This window comes from Phocoena phocoena, chromosome 15 (assembly GCF_963924675.1).
Source record: "Phocoena phocoena chromosome 15, mPhoPho1.1, whole genome shotgun sequence".
Lineage (NCBI taxonomy): Eukaryota > Metazoa > Chordata > Mammalia > Artiodactyla > Phocoenidae > Phocoena > Phocoena phocoena.
The window spans coordinates 44569450-44582179 of NC_089233.1; the positions used below are offsets into that span (position 1 = coordinate 44569450).

At 50.2% G+C, this 12730-nt stretch overlaps 1 protein-coding gene across 1 annotated transcript in view; it reads right to left on the bottom strand.

Moving 5' to 3' along the window:
- Window positions 1-12730, bottom strand: part of ABHD12 (abhydrolase domain containing 12, lysophospholipase) — a 68574-nt gene that overhangs the window by 11139 nt on the left and 44705 nt on the right. The window contains exons 2-4 of the mRNA XM_065892187.1: window positions 10154-10278; window positions 3427-3532; window positions 1139-1258 (exon numbers count right to left, since the gene is read on the bottom strand). Coding sequence (XP_065748259.1) covers window positions 1139-1258; window positions 3427-3532; window positions 10154-10278 — 351 coding nt within the window. The remainder of the gene's footprint in view (window positions 1-1138; window positions 1259-3426; window positions 3533-10153; window positions 10279-12730) is intronic.

Consider the following 12730-nt stretch of genomic DNA (forward strand, 5'->3'; position numbering starts at 1 on the left):
AGACTGCCAAGTGCGTGCTGAGTCAGTAGCTCAGCGCTCCGCTCTCCCGGCTCAGAGTGTCCTTGTGGGGCCCACTTCCTGGACATCCTGCTACATCCTCTGTGTAGCCCCTCTGCCCAGACGCCCTCTGTGGCCTGCTTTGTCCTCCTCGCCGGTTCTGCCTGTGAAATGACTGACCCCAGCCCGGCCCCGCGGTGCCCGGCCTCCTGCTGCTTCTTGCTGGCTGTCTCTCACGAGACCCAAGGAACAGGGACCCTCCCAGGGGTTTCAGGCAATGCTTGTTCAGAAAACGCCCCTCTTCCTCTCACCCCACCAGCTCTCCTGCAGATTCTTCTCAACAAGGCTGACCATGTGGGCTGGAAGGGGCCCTCTTTGAACAATGGCTCCAGTCCCCGCTTGTCTGAAAGACATCCATTAAACCTACTCTCGAACAGCACCTGGGCGAGGGCTTTATCTGCACAGACGCAGGTGCTTCCTTGATGGCCCAGTGGGATGCGCTGGCACTGCCGGCTCAGGGCTGCAAGTACCCTGGCCTGAGAGCGTGGCATGGCAGCCCCCGAGGACAAGCTTGTCCCTGCATGCTCAGCTGGGTCTCTTCATGGGACTCCCCCACCTTCAACGTCACCCTCGCCCCTCCCCAGGAAGCATGCCTCCCCCTCCAGCAGGGCACACCTGCCAGCGAGAAAGTTTCTTCAGACCAGACAGCAGATGCTGGGTGAGCAGAGGCGACCTCCTGGGCACACAGTGGCTCTGCAGGGTCTCAACAAACCTCGGCTGAGGGACCATGCCTCCTGCCCACTGAGAAGCCTTGTTCCCTAACCCAGGAAGAAGGACACCCCTCTGGCTGAGGCTCTCGGTCGCTCTGACAACCTCCATCCCACCCCAGGCACGAGCTTCAGACCAGGGATTTCTGGACACAGCTGCCCACATCTGCTCAGCCGGTGGTTTCCAAGCAAGCAGGCCCGGTCCACCTTGCACACAGCCCTGCTCTGCTCTGGGCCTGTGGGAACACGACTTCATGCAAGCTTCTCCCAAACCCCAGACAAACCCTGCCTCCTCCTGTGTTCTCAGGACGTCCGTGTCCCAGGTGCACCCACGCTCTCACTGCGATGGGCCCCACAAAGGAGCCCCTCCTCACCTGGTGCCCGCGTTCCCGTGCAGGTACAGGATGATCGGGTGGCTAGAAGCCAAGGCATCCTCATACCACATCTGGTCCTTCCCTTGGGCGTTCTTCCACCAGACAGCGGGGACAGTGTGCCTGGAAGCAGAAGCAGAGGGGAGCGGCAGGTGACGCGCCTGCAGACGGGATGCCCACGGCTCAAGTCACAACTGAGCGGACAGCAGGAGGCCGGGTGGGCCGACTCCAAGCTGTGAGGGCAGCTTCTGGCAGCTGAGGCAGGTCATTTCCTGACTCGCGGATGGGCCCTCTCTGGGCCCCAGAAGCTTGCCCCAGCAGCAGTTACTAGGGGTGGGGTGACAGCCACTCCTCCTGTATAAAGGGGAAGCTATGTGAGCTCAGACCCCTTCCAGCTGGGTTCCAGCACAGAACGGGCACTGAATGGACACTGAGCAACGCCACGTCCCCTCAAACTCATCCATGTCTTTAAGCACGTGACTTAACTCACGATGCAAGACATATCGTGCTGTTATATGTACTAATTCAGCAACACGGGTCTACGGGCTGGACTGGAAGCCCGGCCATCCTTAATGCACCATTTCTAACACAGAGCCTGTCCACAAGCCGTCTTGGCACAGACGCACCTCTGCAGGAGACGTCACAGGCCCACGTGAGCAGTCCTTCCGTGCCTGGCCAGGCAGGTGGACACTTGTCTATGTGGCCAAACCCTCCTTTAGAGAGGTGCTCTGGTTCATCTTAACTCAGGACACATCAAAGTCACTGTTCATCACTGGGGAGGGTCTGATTTAATTCCTTTTTTCTGTAAAACTTATTCAAATTCATTCTTGGGAAGTTTTAAAAACATTACATGGCCGATTTCTTCTTTTCTAAGTGTTAGCATCTCGTTTCTAACGTAGTCTCTCTGACCCATTTCAGAGGATTGCATTTTGGGTGGTTCTGAATGCTGCAATTATCACTCTCCCACAATTACAAACCTATGAGAGGGAAAGGTACATTTGGAAGGTGCTGGGAGCTGATATGCCTCCAGCAGCCAGCCTACCCAAACTCGGAGCTCCTGACAAAGGCCCAGGCAAGCTCTCCATCCCTGGGCTCCTCCCTCTGCCTGGCAGAGGGGAGCTGCCCTCCCACCACCACCCGCCTCCAGCTACTCCGCAGCAGCAGGACATGGCGAGATGCCAGTGAGGGCAGGTGGTGAATGGAGCTGCTGCCACCCAAGGGCCCGCACTGTGATCAAGACAGTGCAGGGAGCAGACCTGGGCGGGCAGTGGTGCCCACCAGCACACAGCGGCTGTCGCTTCCCAGAGACTCATGTGGTCATCACCAACACAACCTTCACAGGTAACTGTCCACAAATACCTGTCCTGTAACACGGCTGTTCTGCTCGAGGAAGAAGCCTGGCTGAGCCCACATCTTCAAAGCACAGACCCTCTTAATCATCAGGAGAGCCGCCAATTCCCCCAAACACCTTCGAGCAAAACATGTCAGGCTTCTGACTGAAAATGAAAATGCACAGCGGCCTGCATGCACACACTGGTCGTAAATGCTCCGTTAAAACAAACCAGAAATGACCAAAGACAGCCCCAGCCTCAGCCACTACGAACCAGAACCTCCCTCTCACTCTCTGGTCTTTACGCAGGAGCCCCTGCCCTCCGCACAGCACAGGGAAGCGATTCAGAGCACTTCACTCAGAAGCTTCTCACGTCCACAGCAGTTCTACTGAGACAAAGGCAGCAATTCAGAGCTGCTTCTGAGAGAAAGAGAAGACGCCACAGGAAAGGCGGTCCGCTCTGGTTCTGTTGTTTGTAAACACCAACTAGTCCACAGAAAAAGCATTAAATCATATTCCAAAGAAATGCCAAGAAGTCACAGAACTTAGGCCCAACCTAAATTTATGGCTAAAAAAGTAAACGCTAAGAAAAGAGCAAAGGCCACCACTACCAAGAGCTGCGAGTGCTGTGAAAGAAATGCAGCTGTTTGCAACAACTGGGTGGGCCCTTCTCTGCAAGACAGGTGTGGCTCAAGCCTGCGCTCACGATTCTGTGATATATTCTGTTTCTGGCGTTCTTCTCTCCTGGAAACGAGGCTTTCTGCAAAAACCAATCTGGTTTGAAAACCTCAGAACAGAGCTGGTGCTGCCATCTCGTGCCCCATTATTCAAGGAATTTAGCTGAGATCTTTCTTTTGGAAACAGCAGGCAAAAGATAAAAATGGACAAGCAAGAGTTTCAGAGACGGCTCCGCTATCAAGAGGCGGTGCCCGGCCCTGCAGCCCTGAGGCTGTACACTCACCAGACTCCAAGGGTCACGTCTTCCTCTGGCTGGAGGTAGTAATTACAGGTGTGATTCAAACCTTGATCCTGTGGTTTTTTCAAATCAATGAAATAGGGAACGCGCACTGTGGGGGACAAAGAGATGGAAACCAGGATTAGTGAGGGTGGACGGACACACACGTACACAGCAGAGGTGAAGCTCTCAAAAAGTGCCAAGTACTTTCCCAAAGCCATACTGCCTGGGGCACCGGGCCCTCCAGCCTCAGGCGGGGCTGGAGGTACGTGTATCCACAGATCCTTCGGCAAGGACGAGGTCCAAGCAGGGACCCACTGAAGGCTGTTCAAGGTGTGAGAAGATGTGAAGGAGGGAAGGAAAGATCCTTGGGAGACCTGAGGGTCGGCCTGGCCATGAGAGAGGCTGGAGACAAGGAGGCTACGACTGAAGGCTGGAGCCAGGGTGCTGGGGGAGGGACTGTGGGAAAGGCGACAGATGGATGTGTGTTCTGGACCTGGGGCCACGGGCTTGATGACCACCTGAATGTGAGTGCGGGCCAGGTAAGTGGGATTCTGAGGTTCCTAGTGCTGTCATTTAACAGAGAGTGAGGCCGAAGATGAGGAGTGGGTGCCAGAGGTGGAGGAATCCACAGAACCCACAAGCCACACAGAGTCGAGGGAAGGCATGGGAACATAACAGCAGCTACTCATTCAGCCCTGAATTTAACAGGTGACCTGTCGACAGGGCAACGGCTGATAAACTGCAGTGCACCCAACGATGGGAAGCCCTGGGCCTTCAGACAGAGGCAGCCGATATCGACAGACTTGGAAGAACCTCTGTGAATTACAGGCAGGTGAGAAGAGCAGGGAAGGAGGGTAAGATCACTGTGCTGCGGCTACGTAATCCCATGTCGCCACTGTACAAGCAAGCAACACCAATGCCAATACCAACACCAACACAGTGTGGCTTGGAAAGAAATACAGAGAGACACACCAGGCTGTGAACATGGGTTTAAAGTGTGTGTGGGGGTGGAGGCGAGTGTGTAATTTTCCCCTTGTATACCAGTGCACTTTTATTGCTTGAGATGAACACAATTTTTGAAGTTATATTTAGTTGAAAAATGAAAAACAAAAAACCAAACCTTGAGATGGGATTTACTCACATTATAAAATGGCAATTCCCAGAGTGGGTGGGGACAAAGTGCAGTGTAGCCCTGACTTCCAGCCAGTCTTCAACAAGGAAGTCATGCAACTCTGGTTTTCTTTGGTGAAGAGAGTAGTTTCATTGTGTAACTCACACGGCCTCTCGGCACCAGAGCCCTGCATGCCCACTTCACGCCCCAGGGCCTTTGCACCTGCTGCGCCCCCAATACTCTGCACCCACATACCTACATTCCAGCTCTTACTTTGTCAAATGTCCCCACGGCTCAGTAAATGTTCACTGAAGAAATGAAACAGCCAACTCACGAGGACGTGGAGATATGCACATGCTCCTTTCCCCCCCCCCCCCCGGAATTCCCTGAGCTTTTAAACCACGGGGAAGACAAATCCTCCCACCAGGGCTGCTTTTGAACCTCCAGCTTCTTAATCCATCTCTTTTCCAAGCAGCAGGCTACATTTTAAAAACTTTAATTATTTTCTCTCAAAAGAAAACCGGCACTCAAAGGAGGTGGCATCCTATTTACTGGTGCACCTTCCTGGTACTCTGACCACCGTCCCTGAACCAGGCTGGTACGACTGTGACCACAGCACTTGCTCAACCATAGGTCACATGTGATGATTCTGGGATTTGCACCCAGGCAGCCCGACTCCATAGCCCACACTCTTGACTAATCGGATAGGAAGTGAGGAAGGTAAACTGGCTCTGATCCTGGTGGGCCCTGAATGTTCTCGAATTGGGTCCCCCCAAAAGATATATTGAAGTCCTAACCCCCAGCACATCAGAAGGTGACCTCATTTGGAAACAGAGTCTTTACAGAGATAATCAAGCTTAAGTAAGGTCATTTGGTGGACCTGCTCTAATACGACTGGTGTCCTTATCAAAAGGGAATTTGGATACAGACAGACAGAAGGAAGCCAACATGAAGTCACAGGAGAAGGCAGCCGTGTGATGGAGGCAGGGGCAGCAGTGGTGCTGCTACAAGCCAAGGAACACCAGCCACCACCAGAGGCTGGGAAGAGGCAAGGAAGAGGGAGCCCAGGCCTGCCAACACAGGGATTTCGAAGCTCCAGAACTGGGAGAGAATACATTTCTGTAGTTTTAAGCCACCCCATCTGTGGTGTCTGTTATGCTGTGGAGTCAGAGTTCACTCTGACAACATCCTCAGGGAGGGTTCCTGACCAGCAGGTCTAGCAAGGTCTCCCCTGCACGCGTCTCTTTCAGACGGAAGTGCCCACTCCTGCCATCCCTGGTGACTGCTCCGTGCTGGGGAAGCCGAGGCTGCAGCGTCAGGTGGCAGTTCATCATCTGACCACTGAGGGGAAACAACTTTGTCAGTAAAACTCTGAATATGTCCAACAAGTGCTGATTCAATCAACTCTGCTCCTGAGGCCAGAGTGCCCGTGCTAAAGGGAAGGTGGGCACCATCGAGGGCTGAGGGCACTGCTGTCAGGCCTCACGGGCTCTCTCCCAGAAAAGGCAGCCATGCAGCTTACGCGCTGCCCCAGAGTTCCGAGAGGGCCCCTACCAGTGAAAAGCATCTTCCGAAGATTAGCAGTTAATCTTAAAAGCTTCCAAACCCGAGAAATCTAGAACCAAGAAACTCAATTCTGCTCTAGGACAGACTCATCCCACCAAGCCCATCCTCCGGTTCACTTTCATTTCTGTTTTAGAAACCGTGGGAAAGGATGCAGTTAATGCACCAAGTGCAGCAGGTGCTGCCTGTGTGCCTCCCCTCCAGCTAGCGAGAGGTGCCTGGTGAGTCCCGGGGGGTGAGACAGCCCCAGAGGAACCACCTGGCCACTACTGGTAAAAGCAAGCAGAACTTCTGCAAGACAAAGGAACGGAGTCAAGGGGTGCAGGGCCCCAGGCTGGCCTGAGGAGGGTCCAGGATCTGCCTGGACCAGAACACGGCTCACTCCTGCTGGCCTTCGTGTGGCCACAGCCCTTGGCCCGTGACTCTGGGATGCAGGCTGGAGCCCACCCTCCTGGCCCCTGCTTCCACCGCAGGGCTGAAGCAAGGAGAGAGCACCCAGCCCGCCAGCAGTCCCCTGAGGTGGCAGGGGCAGGAGTCGGGAGCCGAGGACAGTGACCCAGCTCCTCATCGCTATCAATTACAAGCTCCGCCTCACACAGAAGTTGAGTGCACAGCCCAGGGACCCAGCACACAGGCCCATGCAGCTGTCAGGACCAGGCCTCTGGTTTCTCCTGCTTCCCCAGCTGTGTATCATCCACCCTCTGACCTCGTTGTCATTTATCAGCAACCACAAACATCATCGGGAGCGATTTAGAAAGGACCCTCAAGAGATGATGCTCGGTAAGCAGTGAGTAAACACATGAATGAACAGAAAACAACTGAGTCTGCCATCCTTTCCTCAGCCAATCTAGAAGATACTCGTGGGGTGAGAGGCCAGAACTCCTGGGCTGCAGGGAACACGTCTGACTGCCTGAGAACTTTGAACATCGGGGCTATGCCCCATCCCAGGCACTGAGTAAAGACCACCCTGATATACGGGAAGAGGTGGGGCACCAACAAGGGAAGGGCCGGGAAGGCCCTCTGGGTTTTATCAAACGCCAGTTCCCCGAAGGGCTCTGGGCTTCCACAAGAAGAAAGGGATAAGGAAAGAAAGCTATCAGGGATCACAGGGACTGCTAAGGGGAAAGAAAAAGAGGAGGCTGAAGGACTGCCGTCCCGTGGAAGCTGTAGTGGACAGGCTGGCCTTCTGCTTGAACAACAAATGAGCTATTCATATATTAACCCTAATCTCCAAAAAAGGCCCAAGGCAGTGCGCAGACAAGAGCAGTTTTACACCAGCCTCTGAACTGAAACATTCCTTCCCACCAGGAGATGGTTCTAAATCCCAGGGCAAAGACTGTGACAAGGCGCTGCTATCACGACAACATCGCCGGGCTGGGGGCGGGGGTACCGACTTTTGAATGGAGTATCGAAAAGCACATATATTTATGCTAACATGTACAGACACATACAAAAAGGCCAGCAGGAAATAAACAATGTGACAGCAATTTTCTCTGAACAAGTTTCATTTTCTTCTTCATGCCTTTCAGAGTTTTTCAGTTCATCTTTTGTTTTTAGAAAGATCATGTATTTTTTATGAAAATATATTTTAAGTAGAATAATGCCTTAAATCATAGATGCTATCCTTCATCTAACGCTTATTTATCTGAGTTATACATTTAGTTTCAGATAGAGTTGCTATGAACTTAAGACTATTTTAATCATGTTTTGGGGCCCAAAAGATTGTTACACTTCCTTCAATATCCAAATGGAAATCCACAGCTCACAATTCACATCTTGAGGAGACAAGAACGAAGGTGCCCCCTGAACACGCAGGCCCTCCAGAAGCGTGAGATGAAACTGCCAAGTCACACCACAAGACAGCCTGGAGATCCCCATCTCCTCCACGGGGAGGGGCACACACAACCATCCCACTTCCACACAGCAGGCATATGGAAACAAGGAGTCGGGGACGGGTGTCTCTCTGGGGGGTGCAGGGCGGCCACACGGCCCAGCCTGGCCCTCCCTCTTCTGTGCCAGAGAACCCAGGAACATCCTGCCATTTCATTAGGAAATCAACAGTGCAAAATTTGTGGGCTGTGTCTAAAGTTACCCCAATGATTGACCTAAAGAAAATCAACTCTATTCAAATATTTGCTGGGACCCCGCGGTGTGGCAGCCCAGAGGGCAGCAGGCCACCTGCTGCCAAGACACCTGCCCAAGGGGCCTGGAGTTGTCCGGAGGCCTGCCTTGTGGAAAAGCTGTGCAGGGCTGACTCTAAGGTTTACTATTGGGAAATCTGCAGCCTGTGGCTTCGTGTTTGCGTGTAACTCAAACTCTCTTCTGTGCTAGACTGACTGTGGACATTTAAGGAACATTACAGTCAGAAAAAAACAAAACTTTCTTGATTTTAACAGGTTGTGAGTTCCTTCTAAGTTTGTGCTTCTCACAAGTGGTGAAAACTCAGGGATGATAAATTCCTGGAAGTTTAGCCACGTTTATGTTAGAAAAATCAAATGCTTCTTAGTGTACCTACATGTGTTTTACACTTACTTTATGACACCCAAATACAAAACGCATTTTAGGTTTATGAAGTATTAAATATCCACCTCACTATTTCTGTCCCTCCTCCTCCTGCGCCTCTTTAGAGCAGACATTCCCTTTCAGCAGCGACATCCACTTTTCTGTGATCAAGTCTACTGCAGACTTAACACCCCAAACTCATGTGCCCCAATGCACACGGGCCTCTGCAGAGTCTGCAGCACTGATGCAGTTACTCCAGACGAGGGGCCACCCACCCCCTGCCTTGCAACACCTCTTGTCTGTCCTCTCCTCCCACCTCCTCTTCACCAGCTCCCCTGCTGCCTCCATAGCACCAGCCCAGCTTCCCAAGCCTCCAGCTCCGACACACACAAGTTCAAACCCACTCCTTGCAAACCAGCACAGCCAAGAGCATGCAGAGCCTGCCTCACCTGCCCTGAGGGCTCCCCACACCCGACTGCAAAGCCATCTCTCATGAGGCACCTGTTGGTGCCAAGCACCATGTTCTATCCACCGACCTTGAAGGCCCGCAGGCGCAGTCCCTTCCCACCTGGCCTCATCTTGAAGGTGTAAAAGGATGCTCCATAAAAGGATTATTCCTGGCAACCGTATACCTTCCACTTCATAAACCTGATACTTCTACCCTTTTTCCTCCCACTTGCCCAAAAGTAAACATATAGCATGAAAAAAAAACAAACTTTGGAACACACCAGGTCCAAGTTAACTGAAGGAGACTATAACACCTCGAAAGCCAGCATATAATTCCACAGAAACCAAAGTATGTCAGGGTTTTTTGTTTTGTTTTTTATTTTAACATCTTTATTGGGGTATAATTGCTTTACAATGGTGTGTTAGTTTCTGCTTTATAACAAAGTGAATCAGTTATACATGTACATATGTTCCCATATCTCTTCCCTCTTGCGTCTCCCACCCTCCCTATCCCACCCCTCCAGGCGGTCACAAAGCACCAAGTTGATCTCCCTATGCTACGCGGCTGCTTCCCACCTAGCTATCTACCTTACTTACGTTTGGTAGTGTATATATGTCCATGCCTCTCTCTCGCTTTGTCACAGCTCACCCTTCCCCCTCCCCATATCCTCAAGTTGTCAGGGTTTTTTAAGGGGGGAAAAAAAAGATTTTTTTTTTAATTTAAAGAAAAAAGGCCTAATTATTTTTAAGGCACTATTTTCAGTGGTCACCTTTTCCAAGGATAGTTAACCTCTTAGACTGCACAAAGGACAGCGCATCCCCAACATGACAGCTTCAGAAGACTCTCCATGTTATCAACATTTCTACCTACCTCAGCTGAAGAAAGACCCCCCCACCATGCAGTAGTCACCTGTGCACACAAATGCCAACCCTGAAGAGCAATGCCCTCGTTACAAACATCTTTTAACTGGGAGGGGGCAAAGGGAACCTTCTGGACAATAAAAAGCCTCTATTTCCTGATCTCAGTAGTGAATATATAAATACATAAATCACCATGAAAATGAACTCTTACTAAAATGAAAGGAAACATGGACACACAGCACTTACCGAAATTCAAGAAAATCAGTTTGGCCTGTATCCCAGGACACAGTTTGATGAGAAATGGAATGGCCACGTACAACCCCACGACACAGAGGAGTATCTTCCTCAGTCGGAAGCACAGGCCCTTTCGCCTGAAAGAGAAAAGCAGTGAGCAGGTCAAAGGCAGGAGTGAGTCTGCTGTGGTTTACTAACAGCATCACTGACCACGATCCACACCTTTTATTTCCAACAAGAGCATCACCAATGATAAGAGGAGCCTCCCACCTGCTTTTGCCTTTTAATTTGCGCTTAGAACTCTACCAGTTACTCTAGTAGGGTAAAATTTGTTTCCCGAAAGCCAAAGAAACAGTCCTGCTGATTTCCTTTGTGTGCCCTGGAATCAGAACCCAGCACAGCCATCAGATCCTCAGAAAGTACCCAACTTCATGTCAGACAGTAGCTGCAACTTCACCTCAGGAGAATGGCTGCCTCTGAGCCGCTGACTGCCCTCCTGCAAGCAAGCGTGGGCTACCCATCAGAGGAAGCACATATGCGACAGAACCTGCCACACCAGGTCCCGGGAGGCAGCTGGCCGGAAGGCTCTGGCCATCACTGCATGTTCTCATATTTCTGCCCGCATACCCTCCAGAGGCCCCTTTTGCGGGCACCTCAGGCCAGGTCATCATCCCAGGTCTCAAGACTCTTCTAATCCACAACCAGCTCCAAGACTTCCTCATTCTGTTCCTGATCCCCTGTTAAAAAATGTCCCTAGCCCAGAGAGTCTCAAATTTCTTGGACTAAGGGCCTCTCTACAACTGAAAAATTGAGGGCCCAAAAGAGCTTCTGTTCATATGATTTGTGTTTATTACTCTTTGTTTTATGAGAAATTAAAGAAAAATTTTAAATATCTATTAAGTCATCTAATAACAACAATAAATATAATTAACATGTTATAAAAAATGATTATATTTTCCAAAACGAAAAATTTTAGTGAGGAGATTTTTACAAATTTCTTTAAGCCAGACAGCTTAACAGAAGACAGATGGGTTCTCGTATCTACTTCTGCATTCAATCTGCTGCAATCCCACACGTCACGCAGCATGTGGAAAGCTCCCGAAACCCCATGAGAGAATGAAAGTGAAAATGGCAAACAGCATCTCAGTGTTACCATGAAATCTCTCTGACCTCACGGACGTGCTGAAGGGTTCTGGGGACCCCATGAGCCCCAAGCACACATGGAAACTGCTGCTTATCTCAGCATATCAAGTCTCAACCTCAATGGGTTTAGTTACTTATTTCTGGACTATTTCGAAAAAAAGTAAGGTGGTTTTAAAAAATATACCTTGAACTGCTGACACATGCAACAATACAGAAGGATCTGAATGCATTAGGCTAGGGGCTTCCTTGGTGGCACAGTGGTTTAGAATCCTCCTGCCAATGCAGGAGACACGGGTTCGAGCACTGGTCCGGGAAGATCTCACATGGCACAGAGCAATTAAGCCCATGCACCACAACTGCTGAGCTTGCACTCTAGAGCCCATGTGCCACAACTACGGAAGCCTGCGCGCCTAGCCTGTGCTCCGCAACGAGAAGCCACTGCAATGAGAAGCCCACGCGCCGCAACTAGAGAAAGCCCGCGTGCAGCAACGAAGAGCAAATGCAGCCAAAAATAAATAAATAAATTTATAAAAATAAATAAATAAAAAGTTTTTAAAAAAGCATTAGGCTAAGTTAAATAAGACAGACACAAAAGACTACATACTGTATAATCCCATTTGTCTGAAATTCCAGAAAAAGCAAAACTACAGAGACAGAAATGCAGAACAGTGACCTCAGAGGCTGGGAGTAGAGGAAAGAGATTGCAAGGGGCACGAGGCAACTTTTGCAGTGATAGAAATGTTCTTTATCTGGACTGTGGTTGTGGACACATGAATGTATATGTTGGTAAATTTTATCGCATGTAAATAATACTTCAACAAAGCTGATGTAAATAATACCTCAATAAAGCTGATGACAAATACGCATATCTGACGATGTAATCCTTTCACTCATTCACTGGCTCATCCACCAGTCGTTACTGAGCACGGGGCACTCCTGGGGCAAGTGGACAATAAGGGCAGCAGACTGCTGTCTGCGTCTCTGCTGTGCTCTCAGCTCAGCGGGGCAGACAAAGGGCTGTGAGAGAGGCATCTGGTGCAGGGTGACCTGACCTAGTCTGGGCTTCCAGGGAAAGGGCCACTGGTGGAAACACTAAGTCAGGAATACAGGAGTTAACTAGATGATGCAGGAGAAGTTTAAAAGGGCATCTTAAATTCCATGTACAGTCTACCCATTCACTGAGGAAAGGCATACGATGTAGTGGTTAAGGTGCCGGCTCTGAAGTCAAATCATCTGGTCCAGCATCCAATCTACCACTTACTAGCTGTCATATTCCTCTCGAACAAAAAAAATATATAGAAATAGAAATGAAAAAAATGTATCTACCTGTAGCAATAAGGCTCTTCTACATTAAAATCATTTTCTTCTGGATTGAGTTATTATAATTATTATCATACACATTAATCAAAATGACAAATGTGTTATATTTTTGGTAAATTATTATTA